The sequence below is a fragment of the Passer montanus genome, unplaced genomic scaffold, assembly GCF_014805655.1.
Source record: "Passer montanus isolate IOZ18808 unplaced genomic scaffold, ASM1480565v1 scaffold36, whole genome shotgun sequence".
NCBI lineage: Eukaryota > Metazoa > Chordata > Aves > Passeriformes > Passeridae > Passer > Passer montanus.
Genome location: NW_024368374.1, coordinates 4,456,486 through 4,474,709, shown reverse-complemented (window position 1 = coordinate 4,474,709; position 18,224 = coordinate 4,456,486). Strand labels below are relative to the sequence as shown.

General features: G+C 36.8%; 1 protein-coding gene across 6 annotated transcripts in view; it reads right to left on the bottom strand.

The window, feature by feature from the left end:
• DGKH (diacylglycerol kinase eta) overlaps positions 1 to 18,224 on the bottom strand; it is a 159,851-nt gene that overhangs the window by 37,156 nt on the left and 104,471 nt on the right. For 5 of the 6 annotated variants that reach the window (XM_039716582.1, XM_039716583.1, XM_039716584.1 and 2 more), the window contains 11 exons: positions 17,188 to 17,294; positions 15,964 to 16,089; positions 14,697 to 14,799; positions 12,845 to 13,007; positions 10,321 to 10,429; positions 9,887 to 10,026; positions 8,223 to 8,307; positions 5,792 to 5,877; positions 4,286 to 4,385; positions 2,800 to 3,073; positions 2,215 to 2,343 (listed from right to left, as the gene is read on the bottom strand). In XM_039716582.1, coding sequence (XP_039572516.1) covers positions 2,215 to 2,343; positions 2,800 to 3,073; positions 4,286 to 4,385; positions 5,792 to 5,877; positions 8,223 to 8,307; positions 9,887 to 10,026; positions 10,321 to 10,429; positions 12,845 to 13,007; positions 14,697 to 14,799; positions 15,964 to 16,089; positions 17,188 to 17,294 — 1,422 coding nt within the window. The remainder of the gene's footprint in view (positions 1 to 2,214; positions 2,344 to 2,799; positions 3,074 to 4,285; positions 4,386 to 5,791; positions 5,878 to 8,222; positions 8,308 to 9,886; positions 10,027 to 10,320; positions 10,430 to 12,844; positions 13,008 to 14,696; positions 14,800 to 15,963; positions 16,090 to 17,187; positions 17,295 to 18,224) is intronic. The other variant, XM_039716587.1, reaches the window with a different exon arrangement.

The following is an 18,224-nucleotide window of genomic DNA, read 5'->3' as shown; positions in this document are numbered from 1 at the left end:
GGAAGATCCTTGCAGGGTAAAATACAATACTCAGAACAAAATTAACATTCATTTTTCATAATACTACTGAAAAATTCACAACACTGTTCACACAGTCTGTTCTCTCTGCACTTGCAAACAAGGCAGTTGTACTAAATAGGAAAATCAGCAGAGCAGCTGCTCTTTATTTGACAGATAAGACTCATGGGAATAACTGCAATAAAGATAAACTTTTGCTGTGAATGCTCTGATAAAAACAACAGAGCCCTAATGAGTAAAACTGATGTTTCAGTGCAGATAATTGAATTCATGTTCCATGCTTTGTCCCTAAACATCTATCGTCCAATGACAGCATTAATATGCACTCTATTCCACATGCAGAAATTATACCATCAAGATACAAGGACTTCAATAAATTTCTAGACCTAAATATCTTTATTATACAGTTATGGCAGTAGGATTGGGTCATCTGTAGGGCCAGCATCCTCTATGAGCTACTATTGAAAAGGGACAACCAACAGGCATTGATTCCCATAACCAAGAGCAAATAAAAGTGACCAGTGAAGAGACAATCACTGGAGAAAGCCTGATGTGTTTCTGGAGAAAACATGAGATCCTGGGCCAACAGAAGCCCCAACAGCTTCTCATTTCCAAAGCAGGAGCTACAGACACAGGCAACAGCTTCAGAGCAGAGCCCTGTGAGGACAACTTTAGAGGATTTTAGTGTGGGCTAGGGTGAAAAACAGGAGATGCAAATCCCAAAATATTTCTCTCATTTTGACCCAAGAAGTTGCTCACCAAGTATCTAGAGGCTGGGCTTTGATGCCTACCAGCTACCAGTGTTTCTTTATGACTCACAGATCATCTTGTGGCCTCACCATCAGGGCAGCACTGTCCATTTTGATAATATGGAAAAGACTGAAATTTCCACTGCTAAGATGCAGCTTTCCTAAAATTTCTATGTAGCTTGAGAATCTCAGTCTACAACTGAGACATGCTATTGCCACCATCACCTCCATCACCTAGGCTCTAGTCTTTGCTCAGTTTCAGGTAGAAAGGTGAGTGTAAACGCTGGATTAAATTCAGGCACTTCTATTCCCAATAAGTGCCTGTCATGGTTTGACCCTGGCACAATGCCAGGGGGTAGAGTGTCGTGGTTTGGCCCAGAAGTGTGTTTCTGGAAGAGTCTAAGTCAGACCAATCAGTGGCCAAATTCAAAATTGGCATCTGGTGTGGCCACTGAGGTTTGGATGCACCTCTGAGAACACACAGGGGTTAAAAGTGGGAGATTCCCAGAGAACTTCCTCTTTGGGAATCTGGCGTTGGTGAGTGGAGTCTGGACCTCTCCCCTGCCCAGCTGCATCTGGGCAGGGGAGGGGCAGGCCATGCGGCCTGTGAGGAGGAGGCCGGGAGCCCCAAAAGGTGAAGGGGTGGAGGAGACTGCAGGGGTGGAAGAGACTTGGGATGTCTGGGCAGCCCCCCTGGAGAGAGAGACAGAGACTGTGCTGGCAGCTCAGCCGGCCAGAAGTGGGGGATGCGGCGAGAGAAGGTGCCCGGCAGCTGTGGGAGTCCTGGGCAGGCAGAAGGGAAGATTTTAACCCCTTGGTAGAATAATGGAAACCTTAAAAATACTGAATCCTCCTGAATCAGAATGAGGAGAGAGAGATGAGAGATGAAATGGGCAAGCGTGAGGAAAGCTGGAAGAGGAGAGAAGAATCCTAGGTGGAAGAGATGATGGAGTGGCCTTGGGCTGGACTCTTTCTTGTATGGCCATGGACAGACCCGTGTTTTTTCCCTGTGACCCAGAGACTGTATTTAGGGGGAGGCAACACCTTGGAGTCAAGAGTGAAGCAGCGGCGTGAACAGAGACAGCTGAGGAGGGTGTGGGATGCCCTCTGTCTCCACGGAGAGGAAGATCTCTGTTCATGAGGCCCCTTGGCCCCAGGGGGTGAAATATGGGGGGGACTGGTGTCCCAAAGTTGAGAGGGGGCCCTGGCATTGTGCCAGGGTCAAACCATGACAGTGCCTTCTCAGCTTTGTGAATACATTCCAAAAGACTGTTCATCTATATTTTCCCACATTTTTCACTTACCTTTTATTTATTAAAATCTACTAGAATTTGTGAGTAGTTTCAAATCAAAGAGGATGCTAGTATTTTTAATTATGGAACCAATTATGCTCCAAATACAACTATAAGGAGATGGAATATTTCTATTTTATTCCTAATTTACTCACTTGATGGAGACTCAAGTTCCTTTGTATCTTCCTCTTTTTCCTCTTCTTTGGATTCATCCAATTCTTTGCTGTATTCTACTGGAGACTGGTTCACTTGTTCTTCACTATGAGCATTCTGCTCATCCACAACTGTTATTAAGGGAAAATACAAAGTCTCAAGGATTCTAAAGAAAAACTACATACATTAAAATAAGCACTTTTTTTTGGTAGCTTTTAGTTTTAAAATATCAACAAAAGAGTTTCATCATTAATTCAGTGAAAGAGTCAGTCAATTCTTTACCAGCTAATAAAGATTTGCTGTCAGAAATTTTCATTTTGTGGAGGCTAATATTTAAAGGAATGCACTTTTATATGTGCACACACATACATACATAAGTAGTCACACCTGCAGAGTCATCAACATTCAAACAAGCTGCATTTCTTTTCCTTGCAGCTTGTAATAAGCACATAATTTTATCTATGTAAGAATATAGAAATCAAATTTTATAATGACAACTTATTCCAGTTAGACAAACAAACAAGTAAACAAACATCATTATCCTATCCTATTCTACCAGTCTGGATCAAAATGTTGCTGATGTGCACCTTTTTCTGCTTGTTCAATGATCTGCCTCACAGCCTTCTTCAAGCTGTTTGCTCGGAGCATTAACTGTTGCCTTGGTTTGAAGAGCTTCTGGGAAGACTTTGAGACACACTCTGCTAATTGTTCTTTACTTTCAGACAGGGATTCTTCACTTGAGAACTCCTCTGGCTCTTCTTCCACAATGGGGGAAGCAATGCCTGGGAGAATGGGAGCAGCCTGGGCTTCTGTGTGAAGAGCCTGGAGCAATAGGTCCAGCTTTTCATTTAACTCTGAGCACTAAGACAAAGTGGAAAAGACACACACATTTAAAAAAAAAATTCAACAGTGAACATGTGAATATTTTCACGAAATATGGTACCGGATTATATATGAAACTGCAGGTGTCTTTAGTGTCTATGTAATTTCTTAGGTAAAATCCAAAAAGAGATTCAACATTTTGGAATATCAGATTATGAGTAGGTCTGCACAGTTTTTTTTGCAGACCCTGTGACACTAAACCATACTAGATCAATCATGTTACAAACCCCTCCAGTTATATTCAAATAATACTCCATGCTTAACTCAGCCTGCCCCACAACTGTATGGATTGCATCCTACCCCTCTCCCAACAACTTGCAGCACAGAAAACCACCAGAGGTTTGCCCACATATGGTTTTTCAGTACCCCAATTTTGAGAGGTATCTATCAGCTCTTAGACTGAGACACATGGGGGTTTTTCTGCAATACAGCTGTATATTTAAGCAAGTGAGTTGTCACAGAGCAAGTAGCTCAAGCCAGACTCAGACTGTCAAATGCCTCTCCCCAACACTAAGTAATTGTTCTCTCTAGGTACAAAGGACAAGAAAGGATTTTCTGCACCTAAGAGAAAGAAAACACTCTCTGGCCTTGGAACAGTTAAAAAGAAAAACTAATTTTTTAAAATGTGCACCGGATGGGAACGTGAACCACAAATTGCCACTAGCAAGTATATTTTCTGACTCCGGGATTGCCAAGGATTTTGGTTTTTTCTTTTATTTTCAGCTCATGTAAATTTTGTGTCTCATACCAAATCCTTCTGTTGTTTTCTTTCCCAATGTTTTTGCAACATGATCTCTGTATTTTGCAGCTTAAACCACTATTTTTAACATTGTGGTCTGTCTCCCCTTCATTCTTGCAGCATACTCTTCATTATCCTATTGTTTTCCTGTAGCTAACTTAATCCTTAGAAATATAACTAATGCAAAAAGAAATCCTTTTATCTCTATGTATGCTACCATGAACTTTATCCTTTATGAATAAAGAAAGTGTAAACAGTTTAAAGAGATCTCAGAGTTTAAAGACGGTTTGGAAATAATTAACTCTATGCAATAAGAAAATAAGAATTTTGAACTCACTGGTTGAAATGAAAGCCAAGCTGGGCATTCTAGAGCAATATGAAAATTAAACATCCATGAGCTATGAACTTGAAGAACCCAACAACTTTAAACCTGAATGTAGTCATAATCTTACTTTAATGGCCATGGCATCAGCTTCCTCTGCATTTTCCATTGGTTTTTCGTAAGTCTTCCCTATTTTGGCAACAAAGTCCTTTACAGTTTCACATAATATTCTTCAGGTAAAAAAAAAGGAGAGGGAAGAAATCAAATGAAATTAAATAGATATGTTTTGAATATTAAATTCTTATGGCAATTTATTTATATGTACACTGCTATGAATTATTCTTATTGGAAACTGAACTCCATGATCATACTTGTAAATCAGATGACACTCTTTTCCATAGCTTCCAAAATTGAAATGATAAGCTTTAAACCAAAAACTCTTTCACTTAAGCTTGGGCATACTTTGTATCTCAGCCTCTTATCTGAAATCAACATGACTGATTTTATCCACGCCCTTGCTTGTACACCTTCCTTAGGAGAGGACTTTGCAAACTTGCATTCCCTTTGGTAACTTCAGACACAATCATGCAAATTCACATGCACAGTTGGAGCTTAAAAACCATGGAGAAAATATACTGACTTTAAGGAAGCACTTCTTAGATGAAAGCATATGGCCACACACATCCCACTGCATAGCTCATGCTTTTGAACCATATCTGTGCAAACTACAGTAGCTGCAATGAATTTTCACTGTGTAAATCAGGAAAATACTTGGTTCTTGTTACCTGCACTCAGAGAGACAGCAAACTTACTAATGAAGTGAGGTTAATTGCTTAGTACTGTTCATTTGGTTGACATTTTTCTGACAAATTAAACAGATTTAACAAGGTACAGAATGAATTTAGAATCTGGAGTTAATAATATCCTGCAGTTTAATATGCTACATGTGCTATGTATAGGATTAAAAAGGAAATTTCGTTAACTTGTTTTTATGACAAAAAAAATATGTGATGATATGCAGATGTATTTTTTAAAATTCTATGACTGGTCTTTTGCATATTGCAAAACATAAGATATTTTTCATAGAGAAGGTATACACAGAAGAGTTCTGATTTCAGATGATGTCCATGATTTGCCAAATTTTTCTCACTTCAAAATGTTTCAGTTTGGGGAAAAAATCCCATTAATGTCCTAGATCAGTATTGATTGAAGTGATATAGACAGGGCTACAACAAAGCTACTTAAGCTCTGCTTCACACTGGTGAAATTGTTTGTCCTCTAAACATATGCTTTACAAAAAATAGCCAGAAGAAATGCAGTGTGAAGTAGATCACATCTATGCATTAGTAAGTTTTTTTTATTTAAGCCATGCACTGATTTGGAATGATTTAACAGCATTTTATATAAATACTGTGTGATTATTTTTTAAATTTAGTATTAAGCCATCCATTACAACTGTACCATCTAAAAATTTCGCAGAAAAGAACATCCACTCTAAAAGATATAAATCAAGATATATTAAGCCAAGCCAGTTGGCCATCCATAAGGAAATCAAGCTTAGAGAGAATGCTATTATGGTGATGATGTTACACAAGAAATTTATCCCCCACATCATACATAAAACTGGTTGACTCACTTGGCAGATGATATGACAACTGAATGCTGATCAGAATTGAGAATTTTTGCAAGATGAGCAGCAACTGAATCCTCATAAGCAGATATCTGAAAATAGAGAGAAAAGAGACTTCAATTTCCACACATTCCAGCAGTTTAACACCAAGTAGTGAGTTTAAACCCCTCAAAAATAGCAGGATTTTCATTTCAGATCTAATACAAGGCCAAGTGTTTGGCAATGAAGATTTTACATGCATTTTATGTGTATTTTATGTATCAGATGTTTAATATTCAAAGTTAGACTGCATCTGAGAACTTGATCCACAGTTCTTTTCCTCCTGTAAAGAAAACAGTAAGTTATTTCTAGGCTAAAATCAGTCTGTGAGGCAGAAAAGAATCTACCTACTCGGATTCATAACAACCTACATAATTATAACCTAATACCTTTTACTTCTAAAATAAGCAAAGCTTTCCTTAAACAAATTGCTCAATAAGAACAAGTCTCAAGTTTGCAGTTGTAATCTGGAATTTTCACTTTACTGTCAGGTGAGCTCTCACTTCCCAAGAACCACAACTAACAAAGACTGCCAAACAGCTATAATGTTATCAAAACCAATCTTCAAGGAGCAGACCATTTAGGGCTTAGTCTTTACAAGAACATTAAAAATTACAAATTACAAAACACTCAGGAAAATATTTGGAGTGGATCAAAAATGTATTCTCACACACTATATCCTATCTCAAAATAGCTCTGGATCCAGACCTCAATTTTAAAAGAAAATTTCAACAAAATTCCAAATCCAAAGCTAAAAAATAAATGCAGTTCTGACAGCTCCATTTAAGAATCTCTTGAAATCTCTCAGCATGCTTTTGTCTCTGATTTTGAGCAGGCAGATATACCACTTCAGTTTTTTCTTCTAAAACCTTCATCGTAGGACTCTGACATTGAATCAGTTTTCATTTCAAAGGAGAAAACAAAACATAAACATCTGATCCATAATAATGAACTACTGTTTTTCAAACACCAGTACAAGAATTCAGGAAACCAAGTGGAATTAATTTCCTGAAAGGAGGAAGGAAAGAGAAAAAGAAAAGAATCATATATGAACTTCCATTTGCTTTTCAAACTGTGGCATAATCCAACACCTACTATAAGGTTAATTATTTTTTTTTCTGAAATGGCCTAACTCAGTAAGCAATGTAAAAAATCCTATTAAAATAGAGATTGAACAGGGTACTCAAAAGCAAATGGTTTTGTCCAACTCAAGTAATGACAGGTAATATAGCCTACAGAATACATTTGCTAAAAAAGAAGTTTTATATGAGCAAGCAGTTCCTTCCATTTTCAGAAGGGGCTAAAAAAAGTTTCAAAGCCAGAAATAACTGGAACAAAATGATGATGAAGACACACTTGAAAATTTTAACTCTTGAAAAATTAGAGGCGATAAAGCCTTGATTTGCATTGCTGACACCATAAGCCAAGCTGTGTGCAAAGCAACCCCCTTAAAATCTCAGCCTTTTTGCATCTCTGCATCCAGCAATCCATCAAAGGTTATAACCTCCTTGCCAATTAAAAGAGCCTGAATTATTAAATTGTTCAAGAGACTGCTGATTAATTATGGCTTCTCAAGTACTTTTGAGCTACAGTTGATATGCATTAACTTTCTTGGGAATATATTATTTTTTCATTTTCAGTCAGACTTTTCATGCCAATTAATTTGATTAAAGCATCTCCTCTCAAATTTGAAACCTCATCAGCTAGCACAAGCACAAATCTAGTCTGGAAGACTGGCTAAGTTTTTCTTTGATGATACTTAGGATTTTGAGCTCTTTCAATGAACAAAGAGAAAGCTGTGGTATCACCTGATCAAACTCAAGCTGCAAAACGCTTCTGTCTTTCTTTAGGAATAAAACCCTTGCCTCCAAAATGCTGGGGGCTTTTTCTCAATGCTTAATCCAAACTCACCATAGTAGACATTTGTTTTTGTACATTAAAAAAATGTTTTTTAAATATTTATGTATATTATCATAGTATATACATTGTTGTACAGTAACATAGTACTAAATTATACTATTATATACAAAAATATATATAAAATATACTAATATGTAAGAATTATCTAAATATATAGTATTATTATATTACATAATAATATGACACTAGATTACATTCTTGTTTAACATGCTATATAAGTATAATTTTTAATACATATTAAAATATACATATATATTCAGGAAGAAATTTTTCAGACAGCTTTTCTGGAAACTCCTTAGGTAAATAATATAGAACTGGAAACCTTACTTACTTGAGATACACAGCAAGAAAAGGCCTTAGTTCATTTAGCAGATCACAAAACATCTATTTTTCACACAAATGCTTTAATTATGGCTATTGTCATCCCAGAAGCTCCAAGTTAAGTACATGAAACCACAAAACAAAAGTTAAAGTGCACCTGGCACTCCTCTGACTCTTCTGCAGTCACAGGAAGAATAGAAGGTTTTGCTGGTAATTTCAGTTCATATGACATTATACTCCACCTGAAAGAAACATAAGTTTCCAGACTGTTAGTTCCACACTCTTTCCACTTTATTAACAAAAAAAATAAAATTCACTGTCACACCACAGAATAGCTATGTATAAAAAAAAAGTAGCTTAATTTATAGTGGTAAACTATATGGGTGAAATAATTAGAGAGATTAAATAGATTAAATTAGAGATTAAAGGTAATAATTTGTTTTATTACTCAGATTATTGTTTAGTGTTTTGATTATCAGTCTCATCTGTGAAAAACTCATGGGATTATCAATAAAGGGAATAAAGATTTTCTGGAAAAAAAACCACTTACATTATAAAATAATTTATACAAACATACTGCAGAAGTCAAAGGAAACTAGATATCTTCCTAAAGAAAAATCTTTAAGGTGACATTAGCTTTCCATCTCAACTAGAGGAGGCAGGCATGAAAACAAAGCAAATGATGTAGTGTCTTCCTTGATGTATATATATTTTTTTGTGTGTGGTCCAGGAGAGCACTTGACAGCACAGATAGTATGAAAGCACTAATAGCAACAACATCCTTCAAAGCCTGCTGAAAAGGGCAAATAACCACTGCAGATGGGTCTTGGGAGCAAGTCTACTGAAATTATACAAAAAAATGAAACAGAGCCCTTTTTTTGCTACAGAAAAAGGGAAATTTGATTTAATCTACAAGTTTTTCAGAATCTGAGGATCAGTAACAAGCATTCCTCTACATACTTTGCTGTAAAGCAATCAAGTAGTCTGCAGAAAAGCCTAAAATAAAAAAAAGCACTTTTTTCTATTTCATAAAAATAACCTAAAGTAAAATTCCTTACGATGACATTCAAGTGTTTGTAACTAGTGCAAGAAAAGAAGCACTCACGAGAGATAGGAATAGTGTAAGAAATACTGCTCTGAAAAGCAGTGCTAGACTTCCATTGGAGCAACGTGATCACCATCATCTCTGGGTTTTTTTTTAAATGGGGTTGCTGCCTTTCTTTATGGATGAAAATTCCATGAAACAGGGAGGGGGAAGATCTCTTTTTTTTTTCACTAAGAAACTGCCTCAAACAGAAATATTAGTCATGGATCCAATTAGCCCCACATCTTGTCAACAGCTGATGCCTCAGGAAAGGGTGAAAGCACAAAGGTGAGTATTCCCCACATCCAAGGACAGAGAGCTCGGTGTTTTCTAAATAAAGATGCTATCATAATTGGTGTTTAATAAGCATGAATGGAGTCCATAAAATTTCTCAAATCAGTTTTGAATCTACACAATTTCTTAATGCTCACAACTTTTTATAACAGGCAGTTATGCAGCTCCCTCAGCCATGCAATAAGGTGTCAACTTTTGAATATGTTTGGACAGCACACTTGCCAGTTCCATCAACCACTCATCCCTCTGACTCTTTAGTTTAAAAAGCAGGCTAAAGAACTGTCCCCATCACAACTGCAGCTTCCTTCATGATTAAGACCTGCACTCAAAAAACAAATCCCACAGAACACCAATTCTCCAAGATGGATTTTAGGCCATCAAAAACCCAAATAAATACAATTTAAATCTCACAGTAAGTGATGCATATCCACATTTAGGTTTACCTGTCTAGCATTTTCGTGCTGGCTCGTTCTAGTTTTTCCAAAATCTGAGGAAGTTGTGTATCATCATCACAGGATCCACCCCAGCCAAGGACACGAGCAAGGTCATTTCCAGTACCAAGGGGTAACACTCCTAACTGACACTGAAACACAACACAGAAACAAATCTACTATTGAAAACTAGAAAAAAATACAAGTGTTTACAAATGCTTATTATTTCAATCAACAAATGTTAATTTCATAGAAGATGTCTAAAGCCTGTAAAATCAAATTGTGCTATTCTGCTACAACTTGTCCTTGAAAACTTGAAAACTTTCATTAAACTATTGATTTTCCTCATACACAGAGATGCAACAAAGAACCAAGTCAAGGAAAAGGTAATCACACAAAATTAAGCCTAGTCAGTCTAGGCAAAGAAAGTAAATATGCACACTTGCCTGCTTGTGCAAGCTGAGCTTATCAATTTCTGACAAGACCCAACCAACACTTCCATCGCCACCACACACAAGAATCCTGAAGTTGTCAAACTTCTGAAATAACCGCAAACTGCAGAGAAAATGCAGAGCCAGTTACATCCATTAGCAAGAGAACAGTGACAGTCATTAGAAATTGTTATAAGAAAATATTGTGCACAGCATCTTTATAACCCTTTTATTGTTGTGGGGTATGGGGATACAACCATCTATTTAATTAACCTATCTGCAGCCCATCTGTCGCTGTATATTCCACTTATACTGACATTTCTGATAAATAACATGCCAAATTATTCTTTTAAAAAATCCCTTGATATTGTTTTCAGGATTTTATAAGTCTGATTTTATTGATTTTATTAATATTTTAAAACATCCAAATTTAAGTGATAAAATTGGAACTGCTCCATGCTTCTCACTTCAGCCAGAAGCATAATGCACCACTGGGGATTTTTCACGAGAAGAGGTTAAGACACAATGACAGGATGTGCTCCACAATACGAGTAGGCTTTTGTGGGCACAGGGCTAACTAAATGTAAGCACCATTTAAGCAATTCTTAAACATAAGGTGATCATAACAATATAAGACAATACAAGTATTTAATATTATATCCTTAAAGCCATATGCTGCTTTCACTTCCTATTGTTCTTCCTCCTGTTCTCTAACTTTTAAGATCTCCAGAATATAACATAATAACATTTGGACAGTACAGAAAAGGAGGACAAGAGACAGAAAATGCAGAAAGGTGAGACATAGAGAAAAAGGGAATGAGATGTGAAGAAGCAGGCAAAAGATAAAAACAAAAGGCACTTAAATTAAAAAAAAATTGGAAAGTATAAACCCTTAAAATACTAACAACAAAGATATTTGGTTTTAATGCATGTTATTTTCCAGAATATGTATAATTTCAAACCATTTTTAAAAAGCAACATAACAAGATCACAAATTTCTGAAGCATTTCTATTTTTTCTAGAGAAAATAATGTGTACTTGAATACAATGGGCACATACCTAGTCAGAACAAAAGAAGCAGATACTTAAGGGGAAAAAATGTTGATACCAGAGCAATTTATCCTATCCTGAGAAAGAGGAGAAAGACCCTAGCAATACATTGTCTCATAGCATGCACCTCTGCTTTTCAGATCAATTAGGAAAAAAAGAAGACATCAGTGTGATCTGATGGAATACCTGCTAAGGATCTCTCCTTGGAAATTGTTTTGGAGAAGTAGTTAAAAGCCCCTGACATGAACTGCAATTTCTGTGCAAAATCAAAGTGCGTCATCTCAGCCATGGCACAACTATGTGAAGGAAGTGAACTTGCAAACATAACTTTCATACTCCTTTCAAACACTGTCTAATCAATTAAGACAAATGTTATATGTCATTATATTTACATGTACAAAATTCTAGCTAAAAGTGACTTGGATTCAGCTCAGACCATCAGGGTCATATTGAAAATAATATTACAACTCAGAGTTATTATGATGTGTCCATAACACAGTACAAATTATTATAATCCACAGCTCTAAACAATTATATTTGTATTATTTACACACTGCTTGAACTGAATTTTTGTGGATTTGCTCCATATACTTTTTATCATTAAGTATAATTCTACCTCTTTAAGAGTACAAAAATTAGTGCTTCTAGTTGTTGTAACTGATAGTATTAGGCCATTTAACCACATCACTATACCTGAATGGAATTGAGTTAGGCAACAGAAACATGGACATGAATTTAATCTTCATTAATGTGCAAAGATGATTGAGTTGTGGCCATCACTCTGCAAATTTCATTGCTGTCTCTGCAACAATCAACCCTTAGATTTTGGGGAGAAATGCCAGTTGGTTTTGTGTTCTTGCTCCAAATTCTTTGGGATGATCATTTTCTTGACTATTTCCATATGTTGCACAAACCATATTTTGGACATAATTTTCAGGTGAAAAATTTTTCAGGTACTTGTCCATCAACCCACTGCAGACCCCCCTGCTAACATTTGTGTTTAGAATTTTAAAAGATACAGAGAACATTTAAACAATAGTTTTATTCCATTACTACACAACAAAAGGCCAGAGGAATATCAGAATTATGCACGTGAGATGGAAGAACAGCACCTGGCAACTGTGCATAAAGCAAAATTAAAGTTCCTGTGATAGAGGAAAACATCTGCACATTTGTAACAGTTTTGAGCCTTACCGGTTAACAGAAGTCAAAGCTAGCCAAGAGCTTTTGGTTTTGAATTTTCGAGCTTTTCTAGAAGGAAAATGTTATCCTACAAACTCTTCAAACACCAGAATTTATAAAGACCTTGAAATATATCTTGAAATTGTATTGTCTCTTAGATTTTAATTAGGAAGTCAGAGTAGATATTGGTGATGGAATTATAGCAACAAGGGGATATAACACTGTAAAAAGCAAGGGGAACACAACACTATACTTTGCACCTAATTCCCTTGTGGAAAGGTTTGCTCAAGGTTTCCAAGGTCATTACCCTAAGTGAGGTCCTCCATTCATTAAATCGAAGACCTGAGCTGGATTTAACGACTGTTTGAATCGACGAAGAAACTTTACTCCCTGATTGTCTCCACTCTTTGAGTTAACAAAAACTAAAAGAGGACTGGCACAGGATGGCGGGCATGTGGCTTTCCAGAAACCTGTAAACATAGTTAGAAAGAATGAAATAAATAAGGTTTCCTAATATGAACAACACAAAAAGAAATCATGGGAAAGAGGAAGATAGGGATGAAGGACAAAAGGAGTACATTTTATCATGCATAATGTAAATGCTAAACTGAGTATTAGTCCTGCAAGGAAAAAAATATTACGCAAGATTTACCAGTTCTTTTTTTGTTTGTTTCTGGTATTTTCAGTGCCTAGATTTGGTAAAATCCTGAAGACAATAGCTTTATTTTTTTTCAACTGCCATTAACCTTTTAGAATACTTAAGTCTCATCTTCACAGATTATTATCACATAATTCAATATATATTTCAGTTACAAGTGTTTGGTTTTCAATATTATTTTCCTTTACTGGGTTGAACTGGATAATTCATGTCATGTCTGTATGAGCTTTTTAAGAGTACTCACAGATTTTAAGTTACTTGTACTCAGTTCCTCTCAGGTGAGACCTCACGGAAAATCCATTTTTTCAGACTGAGGTTATACTATTCAGTATAACAGAATCACTGAACAACAGAAGACCTTCAGCTGTCATTCAAAGCTTATTAAAGCCAGTGCAGGGCTTAACTAATTACAGCAGGCTCTCTATAAGGTCCTTAGTCAGAAGGACTAATGGACATTATTGTCGCTAACATGACCAGTCCATGGAGGTAATGGTTTCCCAGCAACACTCCAAAATCAGACATCACATGTATAGGTTTTGACATTTGTCTCCAGCAGTATTAAAATGATTATGTTGTTTTCAATTACTAAAAAAATACTAAAGCTACAAATAAAAAAATTCATTAAGGGATGCTAATTTAATTCCATATTATCGTAATGTCTCATTTCAAATAAGGTTTGATTAATTAATTTAAATGCCAAGAAAACTAATTTCACATATTGAACAATCTTCCTGGCATGAGTAATAAATGACAGCATGATGTCTAAGACACCTCAAAGCAAATAAATAGAGTGAATATATACAGCATACACAATCACTTTCACTAACTTCATGTAACAAAATTTATTTAATTGTGTTCATGGGGTTGGTCTACTTTACCATTGACACAAACTATAAAATTAAAATTGTTAAGATTTTGTGATACTTCTTTTTTAAATCCACTCTCTGCCTTGAAGTGCAGTCTCCCGCTGATGATGTGTCTCGGTCCTGGACCACCAAAAAGCATCTCTGAGTTTTGAGCATTTGCTGAGTTTTATCTGTGTGTTGCAGGATTTTTACACTGCTTATCTTTAAAAAAAATAAATTAGAGAAGCTATGGAAGCACTTCCTCTCTTAAGCCTGGTAAAGTAGTTGTTGGATCTGAGTTGTTCAGTTAACTTATCTCTGCATAATACAAAATTATCAAAAATTTGAGAACTCACAGAAGGAGTGGTGTATGCTAGGCTGGTATCAGCCCACTTCATCTGAGGATTCTGATCATTCACTTGAAATTTTTCTAAGGGTCATAAATAAAATGGAAGAAAATTTCTGCTGGGGCAACTTTAAAAAACATGCCAGTTGAATAACTCTCTAAAAACCTACACAGAAATTATACTTCTCTCTAAATTTGCAGATTGCATTCACCTGCTCAGCAGAAGGATTTTAGCCTTGTTTATTTGCATGGATCTCAATAGGCACTGGAATTGCAGAGGTACCACTGAACACACTACAGTATTACGTACCATCGGAGTCTATACTGTTTAGTGCTGTTGGAGGGATGATCGATACCTTACATTGGCCAAGTGGACATTTACGAGGGTACAGATCTTTACAGGCTGTGTGAACCTACAAAAGAAACAAATAATTGTTTTCTTTCAGCAAATTTTGAGGTGAAAATACAACTGATATTATGTTATCTATGTAACAAAAAATGGACTCATATTTAACATTTAGGTGGAGAGGGAAAAGGAGTGAGACTAGGAAAAAACCACAAATGTCCAACCACAGAGCCTTGTTACTAACTCAACAAAACATTATTTTGGAGAACTTCCGCTACCACTATAGCAGATAAGAATTATCCTTTCAAGGGAATCACTTGCCCCTATCCACAAGGAAGGAAGAAGCAAGCTCCCAGCATCTGTGCTGATGGCAGCAGGCTAAACAATAGCTCTGAACCTGCCTGGTTCACTGAGGCCATTCTGGAACACACATCTGCATTAAAGATAGCACACCTACCAAGCGAGACGCATCTCCCAAAGTTGGGTAAAACAAACTCCATATTGCAAAGGCCTTTTCCACATATATTGGAAAGAGAGGCACATGCAGAGGTGGCTACATTCCATCTAAATTTCAAGTCACCTCTGAAGATGCCAATCATTTTCTACAACTCATTCACAGAGCCTTGGACACCTATATGCCAGAAACTTCAACAATAAATAAACTGCTGACTTGCATAAGAAATCCATCTTTTTAGACAAGTTGATACAATTAAGAGAAAACTATATATTGGGGAAACAGTAGTAGTGAGTTAGAGAATTTCAATCAGCAACCTACAGATTGCCCTGAAGAAGACAAAGTCAAGATGTCACACTAATAAACACATTACTACATTAATAAATATGAATATAACATATTATTAAAATATTAATAGAGCAGTATCTACAAAAAAAAATACAAGGAAGTAACATATGATTGTTACACATAAAGATCAGGCACCTGAACATTCAGTTCAGAATGAACTAGAAGAACAACAGCTAGAAGAATGCAGAGAAAACACATTGGAGATGACAACACCTATTAAAGAAAAGCTGCATCTGCGGGTGTATTTAAAATTGATTCTGCAAGTAGGACAGTCATCAGAAATTCTGAATGCTAGAGAGACCTGAGTTTGCAGAAGCTGCCTGCTCCTTCTTAATCCAAAAGCAGGTTGTGGAATGACAAAACAAAAGTAATGGCAAGCACTAAAGCTGTCGAACTGCGAGATGCTTGGATGTGGCTCAGCACACCTACCATAGCTTTACACCAAAGGCACTTCCAATCCTGCAGGCGTAGAACACTGCCACAAGTCTTGTCGCAGACTGCGCACTTGGCACTGACGGGCAGGTTTCCCTCTAACCACTGGTGAGGCATCGCTATCTGTGGAGAAGGAGTCATTAGAGTTCAGTACCCAGAAAGAGAAATTAAAGGCTTTTGTCTCTCAAATACAGGTGGATTTAAACTATTTCTCAGGGCTGTACCCTTTCATCAAAGAAACAGGTATGCTGGTCAGCCAGGATAAGGGACACTGATGCTCAGAAGGCAACTGCAATGAATGGACCACTCTGGTGTTCCACATGCTAGTCAGAAAACACGACACCTGAAGAAGGGAGACCTGCCTCACTCATGGTAGCAATAAACCATAACACAATGGGGCAGTTAAGTCCAGAGTCTCTGCCATACAAAGAAGTTCCCACTCAGTTATGTTGACTACATGACACAAACCAATTAAAAATACCTAAAATTCATAAAAATAGGCAGGACAGCAGAATTCCTCTGTCGCTTCACTTACCCACTCACCATGGCTGGTAAGTCACGGCTCTCTAAAGCAGTCCCAAATGCAGTGCAAAGCTTTACTCAGTGCACTCTTTTTCCCATTAATACCATGGGCAACTCAGGACACTCAGGTGTTCAACTTAGTATCAGCCTTCTAAGAAGAAGCTTCACACCAGTGGTTCATACACAGCTGTGTTTGTAAAAATAGTCCATTTATCACAATCAACCTCTCAAAGGCTTTTGTTGTTTCTCCTGCTAATTTTAAAATTCCTGCTTTCATCACCAAAATCCCCTCCCAATTCAGTGAATTCCAAACAGGCCTCCCGGGGAACTGCTCCAGGGAAAGAGGACAAAAAATACATTGCCAAAACAGCATGTAACAGTGCAAAATACCACCTTAGCTTAAGAGCAGTAGGAACTTCTGGGAGCAATTCTCCAGCTGCAGTTTCTCCGCATGTGGCCTTTAAAACCTTGTAATACATCTGCAATCTAGCGCCCCACAGTTGGTAGACTTGTCTTGTGAGATAGGAATGCAACTTTTGTTCTAAATACCATGTTAATCTTTGAACAGTGTTCAGGAAACTAGCCACCTACCATTAACTTCAATGGGTCACATGGGAATATTTCTGTGGCTGGGCTTTTTTTGTTTTTCCTGAAGAAGAAACAGCTTTGGAAAATACTGTAAAAATGAATAGTACTTACACCATCTTCATCTTCAATGATGTCTTTTCCAATGGAGGCTAATGTGGTCCATTTGCAGTTATTTGTTGCTCGGACAGCACATCTTTTATGTGCTTTAAACTTACACACTGCAAGACATAGATAAACATATATATCCTGTGTTATTTGCTGTATTTCAGTGATACACACTTTTCAAAAAATTATACACAGACATACCGTAAAATAGCCAAGTACATATCACTTAGTGTTGTACACGACACAAAACAACTAAAAGAAAATTCAGCTCATAATCACTCCAGCTTTAACTCTCTAAACCGGGTTAACTGCTTAGCTGTAGCCCATGCTGAATGTGCCCTGAAACCCACATTGGCCCCCCTTTTTTCAGGTGCAAGGTACATTATATCTTTAACTATGTGTTTGCCTTTTCCGTTTCTCCGGTAACATGACTCAGATATCTGACTTAAATTTGCAGGAAGTCATGGAAGACTGTTTTACAAGAGTATTTGGAAACAGGAGCTCTGTTTCTTTGCTCAAAAGATGCTTTCAGGGCACCATGCTGGGCCTATTTTTCTCAGAACATGAGAAAATGAAGGGTTTACATGGTGATATTTTTTTTCAGGATACTGGGGATTACAAAATTTTCCCAGAGCCTATATCACATTAGGAAGAACCTTACTTTTTACTGCATTCTTTGTTAAAAGTCTGCCAAAGAGAATACCCAGCACAAGTTAGGCAGACATTCGGACAACCTAACAACTATTTGAATTTTGTTCAACTCAATTAATATGCCTAGTTAACCATACCATATTAGACCAAACAGACTGACGCACCCAAACCGTGGGTATTTCTTCTACTGGAAGTGCATGATGTAATTCTATTTAGAGTGCATTATATAAATTATTTTGGCAAAGACCATTAAAGGTTTATGAGTACTAGCCAGTAGATCAGAAGTAGTAGTCTCTTTTCAAACAAATATTTGACAGGAAATTATCAAGGCTTTGGCCCATCGCTTATCTACCATTAAAAAACATTAAGCCATAGTACAAAATGTCTTGTGA